At 36.9% G+C, this 26,134-nt stretch overlaps 1 protein-coding gene across 1 annotated transcript in view; it reads left to right on the forward strand.

Annotated features, from left to right (window-relative positions):
• Positions 1-26,134, forward strand: part of PLOD1 (procollagen-lysine,2-oxoglutarate 5-dioxygenase 1) — a 71,961-nt gene that overhangs the window by 26,881 nt on the left and 18,946 nt on the right. Inside the window, exons 6-9 of the mRNA XM_073657237.1 lie at positions 13,599-13,662; positions 18,936-19,033; positions 23,420-23,521; positions 23,812-23,946. Coding sequence (XP_073513338.1) covers positions 13,599-13,662; positions 18,936-19,033; positions 23,420-23,521; positions 23,812-23,946 — 399 coding nt within the window. The remainder of the gene's footprint in view (positions 1-13,598; positions 13,663-18,935; positions 19,034-23,419; positions 23,522-23,811; positions 23,947-26,134) is intronic.

Genomic DNA, 26,134 nt, shown 5'->3' on the forward strand with positions numbered 1-26,134 from the left:
ATATAACTACTATAATACTGCTCCTATGTACAAGAATATAACTACTATAATACTGCTCCTATGTACAAGAATATAACTACTATAATACTGCCCCCTATGTACAAGAATATAACTACTATAATACTGCCCCTATGTACAAGAATATAACTACTATAATACTACTCCCTATGTACAAGAATATAACTACTATAATACTGCTCCTATGTACAAGAATATAACTACTATAATACTGCTCCTATGTACAAGAATATAACAACTATAATACTGCCTCATATGTACAAGAATATAACTACTATAATACTGCCCCCTATGTACAACAATATAACTACTATAATACTGCTCCTATGTACAAGAATATAACTACTATAATACTGCCCCCTATGTACAAGAATATAACTACTATAATACTGCCCCTATGTACAAGAATATAACTACTATAATACTGCCCCTATGTACAAGAATATAACTACTATAATACTGCCCCCTATGTACAAGAATATAACTACTATAATACTGCTCCTATGTACAAGAATATAACACCTATAATACCTCCTCCTATGTACAAGAATATAACTATTATAATTCTGCCCCTATGTACAAGAATATAACTACTATAATACTGCTCCTATGTACAAGAATATAACTACTATAATACTGCCCCTATGTACAAGAATATAACTACTATAATACTGCTCCTATGTACAAGAATATAACTACTATAATAGTGCCCCCTATGTACAAGAATATAACTACTATAATACTTCCCCCTTTGTACAAGAATATAACTACTATAATACTGCTCCTATGTACAAGAATATAACAACTATAATTCCGCCTCCTATGTACAAGAATATAACTACTATAATTCTGCCCCTATGTACAACAATATAACTACTATAATACTGCTCCTATGTACAAGAATATAACTACTATAATACTGCCCCCTATGTACAAGAATATAACTACTATAATACTGCCCCTATGTACAAGAATATAACTACTATAATACTGCCCCCTATGTACAAGAATATAACTACTATAATACTGCCCCCTATGTACAAGAATATAACTACTATAATACTGCTCCTATGTACAAGAATATAACACCTATAATACCTCCTCCTATGTACAAGAATATAACTACTATAATTCTGCCCCTATGTACAAGAATATAACTACTATAATACTGCTCCTATGTACAAGAATATAACTACTATAATACTGCCCCTATGTACAAGAATATAACTACTATAATACTGCTCCTATGTACAAGAATATAACTACTATAATACTGCCCCCTATGTACAAGAATATAACTACTATAATACTTCCCCCTTTGTACAAGAATATAACTACTATAATACTGCTCCTATGTACAAGAATATAACAACTATAATTCCGCCTCCTATGTACAAGAATATAACTACTATAATTCTGCCCCTATGTACAAGAATATAACAACTATAATACTGCTCCTATGTACTAGAATATAACTACTATAATACTGCCCCCTATGTACAAGAATATAACTACTATAATACTGCTCCTATGTACAAGAATATGACTACTATAATACTGCTCCTATGTACAAAAATATAACTACTATTATACTGCCCTTATGTACAAGAATATAACTACTATAATACTGCACCTATATACAAGAATATAATTACTATAATACTGCTCCCTATGTACAAGAATATAACTACTATAATACTGCTCCCTATGTACAAGAATATAACTACTATAATACTGCCCCTATGTACAAGAATATAACTACTATAATACTGCACCTCTATGTACAAAAATATAACTACTATTATACTGCCCCTATGTACAAGAATATAACTACTATAATACTGCTCCCTATGTACAAGAATATAACTACTATAATACTGCTCCTATGTACAAGAATATAACTACTATAATACTGCCCCTCTATGTACAAAAATATAACTACTATAATACTGCCCTTATGTACAAGAATATAACTACTATAATACTGCCCCCTATGTACAAGAATATAACTACTATAATACTCCCCCTATGTACAAGAATACAACAACTATAATACTGCTCCTATGTACAGGAATATAACTACTATAATTCTGCCCCTATGTACAACAATATAACTACTATAATACTGCTCCTATGTACAAGAATATAACTACTATAATACTGCCCCCTATGTACAAGAATATAACTACTATAATACTGCTCCCTATGTACAAGAATATAACTACTATAATACTGCTCCTATGTACAAGAATATAACTACTATAATACTGCCCCTCTATGTACAAAAATATAACTACTATAATACTGCCCTTATGTACAAGAATATAACTACTATAATACTGCCCCCTATGTACAAGAATATAACTACTATAATACTCCCCCTATGTACAAGAATACAACAACTATAATACTGCTCCTATGTACAAGAATATAACTACTATAATACTGCTCCTATGTGCAAGAATATAACTACTATAATACTGCCCCCTATGTACAAGAATATAACTACTATAATACTGCTCCTATGTACAAGAATATAACAACTATAACACTGCTCCCTATGTACAAGAATATAACTACTATAATACTGATCTTATGTACAAGAATATAACTACTATAATACTGCCTCCTATGTACAAGAATATAACTACTATAATACTGCTCCTATGTACAAGAATATAACTACTATAATACTGCTGCTATGTACAGGAATATAACTACTATAATGCTACCCCTATGTACAAGAATATAACTACTATAATACTGCCCTTATGTACAAGAATATAACTACTATAATACTGCTCCTATGTACAAGAATATAACTACTATAATACTGCTCCTATGTACAAGAATATAACTACTATAATACTGCATCCAATGTACAAGAATATAACTACTATAATACTGCCCCCTATGTACAAGAATATAACTACTATAATACTGCTCCTATGTACAGGAATATAACTACTATAATGCTACCCCTATGTACAAGAATATAACTACTATAATACTGCCCTTATGTACAAGAATATAACTACTATAATACTGCTCCTATGTACAAGAATATAACTACTATAATACTGCTCCTATGTACAAGAATATAACTACTATAATACTGCATCCAATGTACAAGAATATAACTACTATAATACTGCTCCCTATGTACAAGAATATAACTACTATAATACTGCTCCTATGTACAAGAATATAACTACTATAATACTGCCCCTATGTACAAGAATATAACTACTATAATACTGCTCCTATGTACAAGAATATAACTACTATAATACTGCCCCCTATGTACAAGAATATAACTACTATATTACTTCCCCCTTTGTACAAGAATATAACTACTATAATACTGCTCCTATGTACAAGAATATAACAACTATAATTCCGCCTCCTATGTACAAGAATATAACTACTATAATTCTGCCCCTATGTACAAGAATATAACAACTATAATACTGCTCCTATGTACTAGAATATAACTACTATAATACTGCCCCCTATGTACAAGAATATAACTACTATAATACTGCTCCTATGTACAAGAATATGACTACTATAATACTGCTCCTATGTACAAAAATATAACTACTATTATACTGCCCTTATGTACAAGAATATAACTACTATAATACTGCACCTATATACAAGAATATAATTACTATAATACTGCTCCCTATGTACAAGAATATAACTACTATAATACTGCTCCCTATGTACAAGAATATAACTACTATAATACTGCCCCTATGTACAAGAATATAACTACTATAATACTGCACCTCTATGTACAAAAATATAACTGCTATTATACTGCCCCTATGTACAAGAATATAACTACTATAATACTGCTCCCTATGTACAAGAATATAACTACTATAATACTGCTCCTATGTACAAGAATATAACTACTATAATACTGCCCCTCTATGTACAAAAATATAACTACTATAATACTGCCCTTATGTACAAGAATATAACTACTATAATACTGCCCCCTATGTACAAGAATATAACTACTATAATACTCCCCCTATGTACAAGAATATAACAACTATAATACTGCTCCTATGTACAAGAATATAACTACTATAATACTGCTCCTATGTGCAAGAATATAACTACTATAATACTGCCCCCTATGTACAAGAATATAACTACTATAATACTGCTCCTATGTACAAGAATATAACAACTATAACACTGCTCCCTATGTACAAGAATATAACTACTATAATACTGATCTTATGTACAAGAATATAACTACTATAATACTGCCTCCTATGTACAAGAATATAACTACTATAATACTGCTCCTATGTACAAGAATATAACTACTATAATACTGCTCCTATGTACAGGAATATAACTACTATAATGCTACCCCTATGTACAAGAATATAACTACTATAATACTGCCCTTATGTACAAGAATATAACTACTATAATACTGCTCCTATGTGCAAGAATATAACTACTATAATACTGCTCCTATGTACAAGAATATAACTACTATAATACTGCATCCAATGTACAAGAATATAACTACTATAATACTGCTCCCTATGTACAAGAATATAACTACTATAATACTGCTCCTATGTACAGGAATATAACTACTATAATGCTACCCCTATGTACAAGAATGTAACTACTATATTACTGCCTACTATGTACAAGAATATAACTACTATAATACTGCTCCTATGTACAAGAATATAACAACTATAATTCCGCCTCCTATGTACAAGAATATAACTACTATAATTCTGCCCCTATGTACAAGAATATAACAACTATAATACTGCTCCTATGTACTAGAATATAACTACTATAATACTGCCCCCTATGTACAAGAATATAACTACTATAATACTGCTCCTATGTACAAGAATATGACTACTATAATACTGCTCCTATGTACAAAAATATAACTACTATTATACTGCCCTTATGTACAAGAATATAACTACTATAATACTGCACCTATATACAAGAATATAATTACTATAATACTGCTCCCTATGTACAAGAATATAACTACTATAATACTGCTCCCTATGTACAAGAATATAACTACTATAATACTGCCCCTATGTACAAGAATATAACTACTATAATACTGCACCTCTATGTACAAAAATATAACTACTATTATACTGCCCCTATGTACAAGAATATAACTACTATAATACTGCTCCCTATGTACAAGAATATAACTACTATAATACTGCTCCTATGTACAAGAATATAACTACTATAATACTGCCCCTCTATGTACAAAAATATAACTACTATAATACTGCCCTTATGTACAAGAATATAACTACTATAATACTGCCCCCTATGTACAAGAATATAACTACTATAATACTCCCCCTATGTACAAGAATACAACAACTATAATACTGCTCCTATGTACAGGAATATAACTACTATAATTCTGCCCCTATGTACAACAATATAACTACTATAATACTGCTCCTATGTACAAGAATATAACTACTATAATACTGCCCCCTATGTACAAGAATATAACTACTATAATACTGCTCCCTATGTACAAGAATATAACTACTATAATACTGCTCCTATGTACAAGAATATAACTACTATAATACTGCCCCTCTATGTACAAAAATATAACTACTATAATACTGCCCTTATGTACAAGAATATAACTACTATAATACTGCCCCCTATGTACAAGAATATAACTACTATAATACTCCCCCTATGTACAAGAATACAACAACTATAATACTGCTCCTATGTACAAGAATATAACTACTATAATACTGCTCCTATGTGCAAGAATATAACTACTATAATACTGCCCCCTATGTACAAGAATATAACTACTATAATACTGCTCCTATGTACAAGAATATAACAACTATAACACTGCTCCCTATGTACAAGAATATAACTACTATAATACTGATCTTATGTACAAGAATATAACTACTATAATACTGCCTCCTATGTACAAGAATATAACTACTATAATACTGCTCCTATGTACAAGAATATAACTACTATAATACTGCTGCTATGTACAGGAATATAACTACTATAATGCTACCCCTATGTACAAGAATATAACTACTATAATACTGCCCTTATGTACAAGAATATAACTACTATAATACTGCTCCTATGTACAAGAATATAACTACTATAATACTGCTCCTATGTACAAGAATATAACTACTATAATACTGCATCCAATGTACAAGAATATAACTACTATAATACTGCCCCCTATGTACAAGAATATAACTACTATAATACTGCTCCTATGTACAGGAATATAACTACTATAATGCTACCCCTATGTACAAGAATATAACTACTATAATACTGCCCTTATGTACAAGAATATAACTACTATAATACTGCTCCTATGTACAAGAATATAACTACTATAATACTGCTCCTATGTACAAGAATATAACTACTATAATACTGCATCCAATGTACAAGAATATAACTACTATAATACTGCTCCCTATGTACAAGAATATAACTACTATAATACTGCTCCTATGTACAAGAATATAACTACTATAATACTGCCCCTATGTACAAGAATATAACTACTATAATACTGCTCCTATGTACAAGAATATAACTACTATAATACTGCCCCCTATGTACAAGAATATAACTACTATATTACTTCCCCCTTTGTACAAGAATATAACTACTATAATACTGCTCCTATGTACAAGAATATAACAACTATAATTCCGCCTCCTATGTACAAGAATATAACTACTATAATTCTGCCCCTATGTACAAGAATATAACAACTATAATACTGCTCCTATGTACTAGAATATAACTACTATAATACTGCCCCCTATGTACAAGAATATAACTACTATAATACTGCTCCTATGTACAAGAATATGACTACTATAATACTGCTCCTATGTACAAAAATATAACTACTATTATACTGCCCTTATGTACAAGAATATAACTACTATAATACTGCACCTATATACAAGAATATAATTACTATAATACTGCTCCCTATGTACAAGAATATAACTACTATAATACTGCTCCCTATGTACAAGAATATAACTACTATAATACTGCCCCTATGTACAAGAATATAACTACTATAATACTGCACCTCTATGTACAAAAATATAACTGCTATTATACTGCCCCTATGTACAAGAATATAACTACTATAATACTGCTCCCTATGTACAAGAATATAACTACTATAATACTGCTCCTATGTACAAGAATATAACTACTATAATACTGCCCCTCTATGTACAAAAATATAACTACTATAATACTGCCCTTATGTACAAGAATATAACTACTATAATACTGCCCCCTATGTACAAGAATATAACTACTATAATACTCCCCCTATGTACAAGAATATAACAACTATAATACTGCTCCTATGTACAAGAATATAACTACTATAATACTGCTCCTATGTGCAAGAATATAACTACTATAATACTGCCCCCTATGTACAAGAATATAACTACTATAATACTGCTCCTATGTACAAGAATATAACAACTATAACACTGCTCCCTATGTACAAGAATATAACTACTATAATACTGATCTTATGTACAAGAATATAACTACTATAATACTGCCTCCTATGTACAAGAATATAACTACTATAATACTGCTCCTATGTACAAGAATATAACTACTATAATACTGCTCCTATGTACAGGAATATAACTACTATAATGCTACCCCTATGTACAAGAATATAACTACTATAATACTGCCCTTATGTACAAGAATATAACTACTATAATACTGCTCCTATGTGCAAGAATATAACTACTATAATACTGCTCCTATGTACAAGAATATAACTACTATAATACTGCATCCAATGTACAAGAATATAACTACTATAATACTGCTCCCTATGTACAAGAATATAACTACTATAATACTGCTCCTATGTACAGGAATATAACTACTATAATGCTACCCCTATGTACAAGAATGTAACTACTATATTACTGCCTACTATGTACAAGAATATAACTACTATAATACTGCTCCTATGTACAAGAATATAACAACTATAATTCCGCCTCCTATGTACAAGAATATAACTACTATAATTCTGCCCCTATGTACAAGAATATAACAACTATAATACTGCTCCTATGTACTAGAATATAACTACTATAATACTGCCCCCTATGTACAAGAATATAACTACTATAATACTGCTCCTATGTACAAGAATATGACTACTATAATACTGCTCCTATGTACAAAAATATAACTACTATTATACTGCCCTTATGTACAAGAATATAACTACTATAATACTGCACCTATATACAAGAATATAATTACTATAATACTGCTCCCTATGTACAAGAATATAACTACTATAATACTGCTCCCTATGTACAAGAATATAACTACTATAATACTGCCCCTATGTACAAGAATATAACTACTATAATACTGCACCTCTATGTACAAAAATATAACTACTATTATACTGCCCCTATGTACAAGAATATAACTACTATAATACTGCTCCCTATGTACAAGAATATAACTACTATAATACTGCTCCTATGTACAAGAATATAACTACTATAATACTGCCCCTCTATGTACAAAAATATAACTACTATAATACTGCCCTTATGTACAAGAATATAACTACTATAATACTGCCCCCTATGTACAAGAATATAACTACTATAATACTCCCCCTATGTACAAGAATATAACAACTATAATACTGCTCCTATGTACAAGAATATAACTACTATAATACTGCTCCTATGTGCAAGAATATAACTACTATAATACTGCCCCCTATGTACAAGAATATAACTACTATAATACTGCTCCTATGTACAAGAATATAACAACTATAACACTGCTCCCTATGTACAAGAATATAACTACTATAATACTGATCTTATGTACAAGAATATAACTACTATAATACTGCCTCCTATGTACAAGAATATAACTACTATAATACTGCTCCTATGTACAAGAATATAACTACTATAATACTGCTCCTATGTACAGGAATATAACTACTATAATGCTACCCCTTTGTACAAGAATATAACTACTATAATACTGCCCTTATGTACAAGAATATAACTACTATAATACTGCTCCTATGTACAAGAATATAACTACTATAATACTGCTCCTATGTACAAGAATATAACTACTATAATACTGCATCCAATGTACAAGAATATAACTACTATAATACTGCCCCCTATGTACAAGAATATAACTACTATAATACTGCTCCCTATGTACAAGAATATAACTACTATAATACTGCTCCTATGTACAGGAATATAACTACTATAATGCTACCCCTATGTACAAGAATATAACTACTATATTACTGCCTACTATGTACAAGAATATAACTACTATAATACTGCTCCTATGTACAGGAATATAACTACTATAATGCTACCCCTATGTACAAGAATATAACTACTATATTACTGCCTACTATGTACAAGAATATAACTACTATAATACTGCTCCTATGTACAGGAATATAACTACTATAATACTGCTCCTATGTACAAGAATATAACTACTATAATACTGCCCCTATATACAAGAATATAACTACTATAATACTGCCTCCTATGTACAAGAATATAACTACTATAATACTGCCCTTATGTACAAGAATATAACTACTATAATACTAATCCCTATGTAGAAGAATATAACTACTATAATACTGCACCTATATACAAGAATATAATTACTATAATACTGCTCCCTATGTACAAGAATATAACTACTATAATACTGCTCCCTATGTACAAGAATATAACTACTATAATACTGCTCCTATGTACAAGAATATAACTACTATAATACTGCCCCTCTATGTACAAAAATATAACTACTATAATACTGCCCTTATGTACAAGAATATAACTACTATAATACTGCTCCTATGTACAAGAATATAACTACTATAATACTGCTCCTATGTACAAGAATACAACTACTATAATACTGCATCCAATGTACAAGAATATAACTACTATAATACTGCCCCCTATGTACAAGAATATAACTACTATAATACTCCCCCTATGTACAAGAATATAACAACTATAATACTGCTCCTATGTACAAGAATATAACTACTATAATACTGCTCCTATGTGGAAGAATATAACTACTATAATACTGCCCCCTATGTACAAGAATATAACTACTATAATACTGCTCCTATGTACAAGAATATAACAACTATAACACTGCTCCCTATGTACAAGAATATAACTACTATAATACTGATCTTATGTACAAGAATATAACTACTATAATACTGCCCCCTATGTACAAGAATATAACTACTATAATACTGCTCCTATGTACAAGAATATAGCTACTATAATACTGCTCCTATGTACAGGAATATAACTACTATAATGCTACCCCTATGTACAAGAATATAACTACTATAATACTGCCCTTATGTACAAGAATATAACTACTATAATACTGCTCCTATGTACAAGAATATATCTACTATAATACTGCATCCAATGTACAAGAATATAACTACTATAATACTGCCCCCTATGTACAAGAATATAACTACTATAATACTGCTCCCTATGTACAAGAATATAACTACTATAATACTGCTCCCTATGTACAAGAATATAACTACTATAATACTGCCCCCTATGTACAAGAATATAACTACTATAATACTGCTCCTATGTACAAGAATATAACTACTATAATACTGCTCCTATGTACAGGAATATAACTACTTTAATGCTACCCCTATGTACAAGAATATAACTATTATAATACTGCCCTTATGTACAAGAATATAACTACTATAATACTGCTCCTATGTACAAGAATATAACTACTATAATACTGCTCCTATGTACAAGAATATAACTACTATAATGCTGCTTCCAATGTACAAGAATATAACTACTATAATACTGCTCCTATGTACAAGAATATAACTACTATAATACTGCCCCCTATGTACAAGAATATAACTACTATAATACTCCCCCTATGTACAAGAATATAACAACTATAATACTGCTCCTATGTACAAGAATATAACTACTATAATACTGCTCCTATGTGCAAGAATATAACAACTATAATACTGCCCCCTATGTACAAGAATATAACTACTATAATACTGCTCCTATGTACAAGAATATAACAACTATAACACTGCTCCCTATGTACAAGAATATAACTACTATAATACTGATCTTATGTACAAGAATATAACTACTATAATACTGATCTTATGTACAAGAATATAACTACTATAATACTGCCCCCTATGTACAAGAATATAACTACTATAATACTGCTCCCATGTACAAGAATATAACTACTATAATACTGCCTCCTATGTACAAGAATATAACTACGATAATACTGCTCCCTATGTACAAGAATATAACTACTATAATACTGCCCCCTATGTACAAGAATATAACTACTATAATACTGCTCCCATGTACAAGAATATAACTACTATAATACTGCCTCCTATGTACAAGAATATAACTACGATAATACTGCTCCCTATGTACAAGAATAGAACTACTATAATACTGCCCCCTATGTACAAGAATATAACTACTATAATACTGCTCCCATGTACAAGAATATAACTACTATAATACTGCTCCTATGTACAAGAATATAACTACGATAATACTGCTCCCTATGTACAAGAATATAACTACTATAATACTGCCCACTATGTACAAGAATATAACTACTATAATACTGCTCCTATGTACAGGAATATAACTACTATAATACTGCTCCTATGTACAAGAATATAACTACGATAATACTGCTCCCTATGTACAAGAATATAACTACTATAATGCTACCCCTATGTACAAGAATATAACTACTATAATACTGCCCCCTATGTACAAGAATATAACTACTATAATACTGCTCCTATGTACAAGAATATAACTACTATAATACTGCTCCTATGTACAAAAATATAACTACTATTATACTGCCCTTATGTACAAGAATATAACTACTATAATACTGCTCCCTATGTAGAAGAATATAACTACTATAATACTGCACCTATATACAAGAATATAATTACTATAATACTGCTCCCTATGTACAAGAATATAACTACTATAATACTGCTCCTTATGTACAAGATTATAACTACTATAATACTGCTCCTATGTACAAGAATATAACTACTATAATACTGCCCCTCTATGTACAAAAATATAACTACTATAATACTGCCCTTATGTACAAGAATATAACTACTTTAATACTGCTCCTATGTACAAGAATATAACTACTATAATACTGCTCCTATGTACAAGAATATAACTACTATAATACTGCATCCAATGTACAAGAATATAACTACTATAATACTGCCCCCTATGTACAAGAATATAACTACTATAATACTCCCCCTATGTACAAGAATATAACAACTATAATACTGCTCCTATGTACAAGAATATAACTACTATAATACTGCTCCTATGTGCAAGAATATAACTACTATAATACTGCCCCCTATGTACAAGAATATAACTACTATAATACTGCTCCTATGTACAAGAATATAACAACTATAACACTGCTCCCTATGTACAAGAATATAACTACTATAATATTGATCTTATGTACAAGAATATAACTACTATAATACTGCCCCCTATGTACAAGAATATAACTACTATAATACTGCTCCTATGTACAAGAATATAACTACTATAATACTGCTCCTATGTACAGGAATATAACTACTATAATGCTACCCCTATTTACAAGAATATAACTACTATAATACTGCCTCCTATGTACAAGAATATAACTACTATAATGCTGCTCCAATGTACAGGAATATAACTACTATAACACTGCTCCCTATGTACAAGAATATAACTACTATAATACTGATCTTATGTACAAGAATATAACTACTATAATACTGCCCCCTATGTACAAGAATGTAACTACTATAATACTGCTCCTATGTACAAGAATATAACTACTATAATACTGCTCCTATGTACAAGAATATAACTACTATAATACTGCCCCTATGTACAAGAATATAACTACTATAATACTGCCCCTATGTACAAGAATATAACTACTATAATACTGCTCCTATGTACAAGAATATAACTACTATAATACTGCCCCTATGTACAAGAATATAACTACTATAATACTGCCCCCTATATACAAGAATATATCTACTATAATACTGCCCCCTATATAGAAGGATATGTTTCTTATGATAGTGTGAATATTGTGCATTGCATAGTGATGTTTTAGTGGAAGATTTTCACAGTTATTATGACCTCTTTGTGTTGATTTCCAGCAAGTTAGGGCAGTTCAGTGTAACTTACAGTTCAGCAGCGCAGTAATCTCCTTGTGCCTGGATGGCTGCTCACATTGCATTATTAAATGAGTAAAACAATAAATGAAAGCTGCAAAACTCATTTTTATTTCTTTCATTTATTAAGGAGAAGATTAATATCACCTTAGATCACAGATGTCGAATCTTCCAAAATCTTCACGGTTCTGAAGGTAAATCTTTTTATTTTTTTTTTACAGTTTGATTTTGTGTGAGATTAACCCCTCAAGGTTACAGCATATTTTTGTAATTTTTTCTTATTATTATTTTCATAACTTTTATCTTTTTTACCATCTTGTTATGATAGTGTGCCACTCACTCGGGAAAATAGGTAACACACTAAAAACTGGAACTGACCCTGTTGGTTCCTGACAGACTAGAGATCCTGACCCCCGCAGTCCCTAGTGGTTCCTGCATGAGCTGATATAGCCCTAATCACAAACTAGATGATGGCATCTCAGACCTGTGCTGCCTGAAAGGCTGTTGAGCGCTTCACATTTCTCCTAAAGAACCAGAGGGCAGAGCAGAGTGAAAATTACCTACAGAAAAGAAAGTGTGCTGAAATAGAAAGAGATCCCAGAAAGTAAAACAAACCAAAAAATACAAAATAAAGGACTAAGTACGTACTGTTAGAAAAATATGGTGCCTACTTCCTAAAAAGAAACAGAAGATAGGTGCAGGGTTAAGAACATAAACAGCAGAGAGATAAACCCTAGCTGGTCTTTCACAGACTTGCTTAACCTACAGCAGTATGACTGGACATCCAAAGGAGACTATCACTAGCAGGAAATACCAGCAGGGGGAAAATATGTAAAGCTGCACCCAAAAGGTGATAGATCAGACAAATTAGTTAATTAAAACACCTGTTACCCTAAAGGATAACAGAAACTAAACACTTGGAGAAAAGGTGTATCTGCTGTGGTCCGGCGGACGGAGAAGTTGACCACAAAGCGCAGGCTCAAGGGTTCGAACCCAGATACATGACAGTAACTCCCCTTCTACGAGGAGCCTCTGGACCCACTGAGATCCCCAACTGCTGACAGAACTCACTCACTAGACGATCCGCATGCAAATCTTCAGCATCAACTCAGGATTTATCCTCCGGACCGAAACCCTTCGATTTAACGAGACATTGCAGTTTACGTTTGGAACCCAAACTCGTTCCACCTCATACTCCTTTTCCTCCTCCAAGTCAACCTCAGTGATGTCCTGAGGACCCGGCGTTCCCTCAAACTTTTTAAGAAGAGAGGAATGGAAAGAATTATTAATCCTCCACGCAACCAGGAATTGGAGCTTGACTGTCACAGGACACTGGAATTACCCCATATGGACCAACAAATTTAGGAGCAAATTTCTTTGATGGAACTTTTCTTTGACGAAATTTTTTTTGAGGATAACCAAACAAAATCTCCCACCTTAAAACTGGGGCCGCAGTTCTCTTGGTCCGATCGCTAGTTATCAAAAGACCCATTTTAACTTCTCTTTAGACCTTAATCAAATGAGAAGAATAGCCTTCCTCCTCTGGGACCGCAGACTGTAAACCAGAAAATTTTCCAAAAACTGGAATAAAACCCCCACAACAAAAAAAAAGGCAAGGTACCGGTAGTAGTAGAGGTGCAGTTATTGAGAGCGCACTCAGCCAGGGGAAGAAAATCCACCCAGTCCTTTTGATTAGATGAAACAAAACATCTTAAATATTGTTCTAATTCTTGGTTCGTTCTCTCCGTCTGACCATTACTCTCAGGATGATAACCTGGGGAGAACGAATTCTTAATTCCTAATCTGGAGCAAAAGCTAATCCAAAAGCTAGCCAAAACTGAACCCCTCTATCGGAAATAATGTTTTTAGGAACACAATGTAACTTAACGACGTGAGAGATATACAATGTATCTAAACTCTTAGCCGTAGGCACTTTTAGTAGAGGAACCAAGTGAATCATCTTTCTGAAACGGTCCACCACTACCCATACTACAGAATTACAACCAGATTTAGGCAAATCCATGACGAAATCCATGGACAAAAGAGTCCTAGGTTGAGACGGAACCTCGTTAAGGAAAAGAAACCCTGCCAGGGCCTGGTGAGAGGCTTTAGACCTCTGCACTTCCGAACTTACTGATCAACATCCTTTCGAGCACTCTGCCACCAAAAGGACCTTGAAACAGCTCTCCAGGTGGCAGAGGAACCAGGATGTCCAACCAACACAGAATCATGCACTTTGTTAAGAAGATCAGTGCGAAGCGAGGATGGCACAAAAAGCTTGCTGGGTGGCAAGCCCTCCGGTGCTCCATCCTGAGCCTGGATTTTCGTCCCTCATCAGAGGAAAAGTCAGTACCCTTCTTGATGATATCAGTAAGAGGTTTGACTATGAGAAGTTCTTAATGAACTTACGATAATAATTAACTAAGATAATAAATAACTAAGAACCTCTGAAAAGCTTTAAGAAATTCCTTATTGTATCTGAAACACTGAATCATTACATGACCTGTTCGACCGCGGGTGTTCCAAGTTCAATTCCCCTTGGACTCTCTTCAGGCCCCAATTTGAATCGGTTCTTCCTCAATAGGATGAGAGGGAGAAGTCACTGAAACGCCCTCAAATGTGTTCTTATCTCTGTCCAAACACACTGCCAGTGACATGGCCTGTTCCAGGGACAACGGAGAGGGACTATAAACCATCATATCTTGTATCTGGCTAGAAAGACCCTGGCGGAATTGACGACAGAGGGCTGGGACATTCCAGGAGGTCTCCACTGCCCAGCATCAGAACTGTGAGCAGTAGTCCTCCACTTTACGATTTGCATGAACCAACCTGCGGATCATTGATTCAGCAACAGAAACTTTATCGGATCATCATAAATGAGCCCCAGAGCAGAGAAAAAAGTGTCTACTGAGGAAAGCGTTGGAGAATCCTCAGGCAGAGAAAATGACCCAAGTCTGAGGATCTCTACGGAGCAACGACAGAACCATACCCATGCTTTGACTCCCTCCTACAGATGAGGCAGGACGGAGACGAAGATACAACTTACATGAAGAAAGAAAGATGGAAAACTTACTTCGGTCCCCATCGAAACAATCTGGTAAATGTACCTTAGACTCAGAAGACTGTTTTGGGTGGAGTAGAACCTGCGTAGTGGCGGATAACACATGCTGTTGTTGCCGCTTGATGTCTGCCACCTCCAAAGACCAGGACCTTATTTGCGCGGTCATGGCGTCCAGAGTGTCCATGAAGGCTTCTCAGCACACAAAAATGGAGTAGGCTGGTGATAATGTTAAGATAGTATAGACACTCACTTGGGGAAAATAGGTAACACACTAAAAACTGCAACTGACTCTGCCGGTTCCTGTACAGACTAGAGATCCTGACCCGCAGTCCCTAGTGGTTCCTGCGTGCGCTGAGATAGTACGAACCACAGACTAGATAATGGTAACTCAAACCAATGCTGCCTCAAAGGCCATTGAGCGCTTCACGTTCCTCCTAAAGAACCGGAGGGCAGAGCAGAGTGCAAATTACCTACAGAAGGGAAAGTGTGCTGAAAAAGGAAAAGATCCTAGAGTGAGTAAAAGAAACCACAAAATAAAGGATTAAGTACATACTGTTAGAGAATATGCTGCCCAGAGGCGTAGCTAGGGTTTTGGTTCAGGGGGGGGGGGGGGCGAAACTTCTGAGTGGGCCCCTTACCAGGTAACCCTGATTACAGTTATGGTGGCGCACCCCGAAAGTGGATGTAGGAAATCCTCAGCAGATGACCGCGCTGTTACTAAAAATAATCTCTATACATAGGCAACCTGTAGCATAATCCCCCCCATAGGCAGTCCGTAGCATAATCCCCCCCATAGGCAGTCCGTAGCATAATCCCCCCCATAAACAGTCCGTAGCATAATCCCCCCCATAGGCAGTCTGTAGCAAAATCCCCCCCATAAGCAGTCTGTAGCATAATCCCCCCCATAAGCAGTCTGTAGCATAACCCCCCCATAAGCAGTCTGTAGCATAATCCCTCCCCCATAGGCAGTCTGTAGCATAACCCCCCCCCATAGGCAATTTGTAGCATAATCTCCCCACATAGGCAGTCTGTAGCATAATCCCCCCCCCCATAGGCAGCCTGTAGTATAATCTCCTCTCCCCATAGGCAGTTTGTAGCATAATCTACGCCCCCATAGGCAATCTGTAGTATAATATCCCCCCCTCCCCAATAGGAAAAATAAATAAATAAACACAGTACTCGCCTCTCCTCCTCGTTCCCCGCTGCTCCGGGGCGCCCGGCCCGCATACATCTTCAGCACAGCGGCCGGGCGCCAGGTGATGACGTCATTGACGTCAGGCGAGGGGGGACTGATGGGAGAGGGAGCGTCGCACTCCTTCTCTCATCAGTTAACTTGCAGCGGTGATGGGCGGGGGATCCCGATGCAGGCACCGGGACCCCCCCTCCTGCTCAAGGGCCGCATATCTGCAGTACAGGGTCATCCAGTCTCCCTGCTCTGCCCGGAATGTAACTGTAAAGGTGTGCACGCCGATACAGTTACAGCAGCGTAGCTCCAGGTGGACCCCCTCTGAGCGCAGGGCCCGGGCCAACCGCCCCCTCTGGCACCTCCGGTAGCTACGCTACTGATGTCGACTATTTCCTAAAAATAAACAAAAAATAGGTGCAGAGTAAAGAACGTAACCAGCAGAGAGATAAGCCCTAGCTGGTCTTTCACTGACTGGTTTAAACTACAGCAGTATGGCTGGACATCCAAAGGAGACTATCACCAGCAGGAAAAACCAGCAGGGTAAAAGTATATAAAGCTGCACCTGAAAGGTGATAGGGCAGACAAATGAGTAAAGAAAAACACCTGCTACCCTAAAAATAGGTTCGAGCCCAGACGCATGACACATCTGCTATAGGAGGAATTTTGATGGAATAGTTGTGATGTTCAGGGTGCATGTAACCTAAAGCAGACCCGTTATCAGATTTCACAATAATAACTTATGTGGTTATTTTTGAAGAGTCAGGTCATAATGGCTGTATCATTCCAGTATTAAACTGAGGAACTAGAGCTAGACTTCTTTAACTCATTTTATTTTTTATTATTTTTTTTCCACAAAATAGTGGAACAACCACATAGACCAAAATCGGTAGCTATTCTATCTGTGAAAAACATGGACATCTGAATGAAGCCTAACACAATCTGCAGCTTTAGAAATGAGCTTGTGAGTAGTGCTATTCAATTAAGGTCAATAATAGACAAGTCTACTCATGATCCTCCATTCAGGGTCAATTTCTGGCCAGGAGAACGGTAAAAAATGCTAAACTTGTGCTCATACACCTCTGTACTGGCAGAGCTGCAGTGTAAAGCATGGGAGACATCTGAAAACATCCGAGATAGGATGTGGACTGCAATGCCAAGTGCATTGAAATAGAAATTACATTATTGCATTAGGATTATAACTTGTTTTTTATCCTTTCCAGGGGATGTTGTTTTAAAGTTTGAGAATGGGAGAGTCAGAGCTCGAAATATGGTTTATGACACTCTCCCTGTCCTGATAAATGGAAATGGACCATCCAAGGTAATGTTTAATATTCATCACTTCATATGCACAAAGTAAAATCTGTCTGTTTTCTTCTAAAAAATAGCAGCACACCTGTTTCTAGACGTATTATACTGCAGAGCCTCAATCACTATTCTACTGGTGCAGATTCTGTGAACATAAAAACATTACATTACTGATCCTGAGTTACATCCTGTATTATACTCCAGAGCTGCACGCACTATTCTGCTGGTGCAGTCACTGTGTACATACATTACATTACTGATCCTGAGTTACATCCTGTATTATACTCCAGAGCTGCACTCACTATTCTGCTGGTGCAGTCACTGTGTACATACATTACTGATCCTGAGTTACATCCTGTATTATACTCCAGAGCTGCAGTCACTATTCTGCTGGTGCAGTCACTGTGTACATACATTACATTACTGATCCTGAGTTACATCCTGTATTATACTCCAGAGCTGCACTCACTATTCTGCTGGTGCAGTCACTGTGTACATACATTACATTACTGATCCTGAGTTACATCCTGTATTATACTCCAGAGCTGCAGTCACTATTCTGCTGGTGCAGTCACTGTGTACATACATTACATTACTGATCCTGAGTTACATCCTGTATTATACTCCAGAGCTGCACTCACTATTCTGCTGGTGCAGTCACTGTGTACATACATTACATTACTGATCCCGAGTTACATCCTGTATTATACTCCAGAGCTGCAGTCACTATTCTGCTGGTGCAGTCACTGTGTACATACATTACATTACTGATCCTGAGTTACATCCTGTATTATACTCCAGAGCTGCACTCACTATTCTGCTGGTGCAGTCACTGTGTACATACATTACATTACTGATCCTGAGTTACATCCTGTATTATACTCCAGAGCTGCACTCACTATTCTGCTGGTGCAGTCACTGTGTACATACATTACTGATCCTGAGTTACATCCTGTATTATACTCCAGAGCTGCAGTCACTATTCTGCTGGTGCAGTCACTGTGTACATACATTACATTACTGATCCTGAGTTACATCCTGTATTATACTCCAGAGCTGCACTCACTATTCTGCTGGTGCAGTCACTGTGTACATACATTACATTACTGATCCTGAGTTACATCCTGTATTATACTCCAGAGCTGCAGTCACTATTCTGCTGGTGCAGTCACTGTGTACATACATTACATTACTGATCCTGAGTTACATCCTGTATTATACTCCAGAGCTGCACTCACTATTCTGCTGGTGCAGTCACTGTGTACATACATTACATTACTGATCCTGAGTTACATCCTGTATTATACTCCAGAGCTGCAGTCACTATTCTGCTGGTGCAGTCACTGTGTACATACATTACATTACTGATCCTGAGTTACATCCTGTATTATACTCCAGAGCTGCACTCACTATTCTGCTGGTGCAGTCACTGTGTACATACATTACATTACTGATCCTGAGTTACATCCTGTATTATACTCCAGAGCTGCACTCACTATTCTGCTGGTGCAGTCACTGTGTACATACATTACATTACTGATCCTGAGTTACATCCTGTATTATACTCCAGAGCTGCAGTCACTATTCTGCTGGTGCAGTCACTGTGTACATACATTACATTACTGATCCTGAGTTACCTCCTGTATTATACGCCAGAGCTGCAGTCACTATTCTGCTGGTGCAGTCACTGTGTACATACATTACATTACTGATCCTGAGTTACATCCTGTATTATACTCCAGAGCTGCACTCACTATTCTGCTGCTGTAGTCACTGTGTACATACATTACATTACTGAACCTGAGTTACATCCTGTATTATACTCCAGAGCTGCACTCACTATTCTGCTGGTGCATTCACTGTGTACATACATTACATTACTGATCCTGAGTTACATCCTGTATTATACTCCAGAGCTGCACTCACTATTCTGCTGGTGCAGTCACTGTGTACATACATTACATTACTGATCCTGAGTCACCTCCTGTATTATACTCCAGAGCTGCACTCACTATTCTGCTGGTGCAGTCACTGTGTACATACATTACTGATCCTGAGTTACATCCTGTATTATACTCCAGAGCTGCACTCACTATTCTGCTGGTGCAGTCACTGTGTACATACATTACATTACTGATCCTGAGTTACATCCTGTATTATACTCCAGAGCTGCACTCACTATTCTGCTGGTGCAGTCACTGTGTACATACATTACATTACTGATCCTGAGTCACCTCCTTTATTATACTCCAGAGCTGCACTCACTATTCTGCTGGTGCAGTCACTGTGTACATACATTACTGATCCTGAGTTACATCCTGTATTATACTCCAGAGCTGCACTCACTATTCTGCTGGTGCAGTCACTGTGTACATACATTACATTACTGATCCTGAGTTACATCCTGTATTATACTCCAGAGCTGCACTCACTATTCTGCTGGTGCAGTCACTGTGTACATACATTACATTACTGATCCTGAGTTACATCCTGTATTATACTCCAGAGCTGCACTCACTATTCTGCTGGTGCAGTCACTGTGTACATACATTACATTACTGATCCTGAGTTACATCCTGTATTATACTCCAGAGCTGCACTCACTATTCTGCTGGTGCAGTCACTGTGTACATACATTACATTACTGATCCTGAGTCACCTCCTGTATTATACTCCAGAGCTGCACTCACTATTCTGCTGGTGCAGTCACTGTGTACATACATTACATTACTGATCCTGAGTTACATCCTGTATTATACTCCAGAGCTGCACTCACTATTCTGCTGGTGCAGTCGCTGTGTACATACATTACATTACTGATCCTGAGTCACCTCCTGTATTATACTCCAGAGCTGCACTCACTATTCTGCTGGTGCAGTCACTGTGTACATACATTACATTACTGATCCTGAGTTACATCCTGTATTATACTCCAGTGCTGCACTCACTATTCTGCTGGTGCAGTCACTGTGTACATACATTACATTACTGATCCTGAGTTACATCCTGTATTATACTCCAGAGCTGCACTCACTATTCTGCTGGTGGAGTCACTGTGTACATACATTACATTACTGATCCTGAGTTACATCCTGCATTATACCCCAGAGCTGCACTCACTATTCTGCTGGTGCAGTCACTGTGTACATACATTACATTACTGATCCTGAGTTACATCCTGTATTATACTCCAGAGCTGCACTCACTATTTTGCTGGTGGAGTCACTGTGTACATACATTACATTACTGATCCTGAGTTACATTCTGTATTATACTCCAGAGCTGTGCTCACTATTCTGCTGGTGCAGTCACTGTGTACATACATTACATTACTGATCCTGAGTTACATCCTGTATTATACTCCAGAGCTGCACTCACTATTCTGCTGATGCAATCACTGTGTACATACATTACTGATCCTGAGTTACATCCTGTATTATACTCCAGAGCTGCACTCACTATTCTGCTGGTGCAGTCACTGTGTACACACATTACATTACTGATCCTGAGTTACATCCTGTATTATACTCCAGAGCTGCACTCACTATTCTGCTGATGCAATCACTGTGTACATACATTACTGATCCTGAGTTACATCCTGTATTATACTCCAGAGCTGCACTCACTATTCTGCTGGTGCAGTCACTGTGTACACACATTACATTACTGATCCTGAGTTACATCCTGTATTATACTCCAGAGCTGCACTCACTATTCTGCTGATGCAATCACTGTGTACATACATTACTGATCCTGAGTTACATCCTGTATTATACTCCAGAGCTGCACTCGCTATTCTGCTGGTGCAGTCACTGTGTACATACATTACATTACTGATCCTGAGTTACATTCTGTATTATACTCCAGAGCTGCACTCACTATTCTGCTGGTGCAGTCACTGTGTACATACATTACATTACTGATCCTGAGTTACATCCTGTATTATACTCCAGAGCTGCACTCACTATTCTGCTGATGCAATCACTGTGTACATACATTACATTACTGATCCTGAGTTACATTCTGTATTATACTCCAGAGCTGCACTCACTATTCTGCTGGTGCAGTCACTGTGTACATACATTACATTACTGATCCTGAGTTACCTCCTGTATTATACTCCAGAGCTGCACTCACTATTCTGCTGGTGCAGTCACTGTGTACATACATTACATTACTGATCCTGAGTTACATCCTGTATTATACTCCAGAGCTGCACTCACTATTCTGCTGATGCAGTCACTGTGTACATACATTACATTACTGATCCTGAGTTACATCCTGTATTATACTCCAGAGCTGCACTCACTATTCTGCTGATGCAATCACTGTGTACATGCATTATATAATCAGAGGCTCTGATGCTGAACTATTGATATTTTGTGTGTCTGTATTTTAGCTTCTCATGAATTACCTGGGAAATTACATTCCTCGCGTCTGGACCTTTGAGACCGGCTGTGTCATCTGTGATGAAGGCTTGAGAAACTTGGATGGATTAAAGGTAAAGCAACTGAACTTCCATTAATCTAGTACGTTACAGGTAGATTGGATATTTGGAGATATTCTTATTAATTCCTTAGTCTTTTCTCATCCTCTGGCCATTGCTTATAGAGACCGGAGTTCGTTTCTATGAATAGTTTTGGCCGCTCCAACAAAGACCTTTTAATAAAGTGTCCAAGTATCTGCAGGATTCCCTCCATGGATTTCACTGTTTCCTCCTCTTTGTGGTGTAATTTTCTCACTTTTTTTTGTCTTTTATGAGAAACAAACTTTTTCTCCTTTTGCTTTTAGACGGACGACTCCTTCCCATTGGTCGTGGTTGGTGTCTTCATCGAGCAGCCAACGCCATTTGTTTCGGAGTTTTTCAAACGACTGAATAATCTGCAATATCCGAAGAAAAGAATCCAAATTTACATTGCCAATCATGTAAGCCAGTAGACTGCAATGTGTGGCTACAGTCCAGTGGGTGGATGTTGGTTGCTGGTTGAGTTGAGATTGGTGTATGGTAGCTGGTTAGTTCATGCTGGCGGTGAATTATCACTGGTTGGATTCAGGTTATTGAATAGTAACTGGTTGGATTTAACATGGTTTATGGTAAGTGGTTGGGTTGAGCTTGGTAAATGGTAACTGTGTGAGTTAAAGTTGGTGAATGCACATGTTTTGATTGAGTTTGGGTAATGGTACCTGGTTGGGTTGAGGATGGTTACTGGTAACTGATTAGTTAAGAATTCGTAAATTGTTGAACTTGGCGAATGGTTGGAGTGATATTGGCCATCGGTAGCTGGTTGTATTGTGCTCGGTGAATGCGAACTGGGTGGATTGATATTGGCCATCGGTAGCTGGTTGTACTGTGCTCGGGGAATGGGAACTGGGTGGATTCATATTGGCCATCGGTAGCTGGTTGTACTGTGCTCGGGGAATGGTAACTGGGTGGATTCATATTGGCCATTGGTAGTTGGTTGTACTGTGCTCGATGATTGGGAACTGGTTGGATTGATATTGGCCATTGGTAGTTGGTTGTACTATGCTCGGTGAATGGGAACTCTCTGGTTTGATATTGGCCATCGTTAGCTGGTTGTACTGTGCTCGGTGAAAACCAACTGGTTGGATTGATATTGGCCATCGGTATCTGGTTGTACTGTGCTCAATGAATGGGAACTGGTTGGATTGATATTGGCCATCGGTAGCTGGTTGTACTGTGCTCGGTGAATGGGAACTGGGTGGATTGATATTGGCCATCGGTAGCTGGTTGTACTGTGCTTGGTGAATGGGAACTGGGTGGATTGATATTGGCCATCGGTAGCTGGTTGTATTGTGCTCGGTGAATAGGAACTGGGTGGATTGATATTGGCCATCGGTAGCTGGTTGTACTGTGCTCGATGAATGGGAACTGGTTGGATTGATATTGACCATCGGTAGCTGGTTGTACTGTGCTCGGTGAATGGGAACTGGGTGGATTGATATTGGCCATCGGTAGCTGGTTGTACTGTGCTCGGTGAATGGGAGCTGGTTGGATTGATATTGGCCATCGGTAGCTGGTTGTACTGTGCTCGGTGAATGGGAACTGGGTGGATTGATATTGGCCATCGGTAGCTGGTTGTACTGTGCTTGGTGAATGGGAACTGGGTGGATTGATATTGGCCATCGGTAGCTGGTTGTACTGTGCTTGGTGAATGGGAACTGGGTGGATTGATATTGGCCATCGGTAGCTGGTTGTATTGTGCTCGGTGAATGGGAACTGGGTGGATTGATATTGGCCATCGGTAGCTGGTTGTACTGTGCTCGATGAATGGGAACTGGTTGGATTGATATTGACCATCGGTAGCTGGTTGTACTGTGCTCGGTGAATGGGAACTGGGTGGATTGATATTGGCCATCGGTAGCTGGTTGTATTGTGCTCGGTGAATGGGAACTGGGTGGATTGATATTGGCCATCGGTAGCTGGTTGTACTGTGCTCGATGAATGGGAACTGGTTGGATTGATATTGACCATCGGTAGCTGGTTGTACTGTACTCGGTGAATGGGAACTGGTTGGATTGATATTGGCCATCGGTAGCTGGTTGTACTGTGCTCGGTGAATGGGAACTGGGTGGATTGATATTGGCCATCGGTAGCTGGTTGTATTGTGCTCGATGAATGGGAACTGGGTGGATTGATATTGGCCATCGGTAGCTGGTTGTACTGTGCTCGGTGAATGGGAACTGGGTGGATAGATATTGGCCATCGGTAGCTGGTTGTATTGTGCTCGGTGAATGGGAACTGGGTGGATTGATATTGGCCATCGGTAGCTGGTTGTACTGTGTTCGGTGAATGGGAACTGGTTGGATTGATATTGGCCATCGGTAGCTGGTTGTACTGTGCTCGGTGAATGGGAACTGGGTGGATTGAAATTGGCCATCGGTAGCTGGTTGTACTGTGCTCGGTGAATGGGAACTGTGTGGATTGATATTGGCCATCGGTAGCTGGTTGTACTGTGCTTGGTGAATGGGAACTGGGTGGATTGATATTGGCCATCGGTAGCTGGTTGTACTGTGCTTGGTGAATGGGAACTGGGTGGATTGATATTGGCCATTGGTAGCTGGTTGTATTGTGCTCGGTGAATGGGAACTGGTT

This window comes from Phyllobates terribilis, unplaced genomic scaffold (genome assembly GCF_046119375.1).
Source record: "Phyllobates terribilis strain yellow unplaced genomic scaffold, ASM4611937v1 Scaffold_12__6_contigs__length_324123572, whole genome shotgun sequence".
Taxonomy (NCBI): domain Eukaryota; kingdom Metazoa; phylum Chordata; class Amphibia; order Anura; family Dendrobatidae; genus Phyllobates; species Phyllobates terribilis.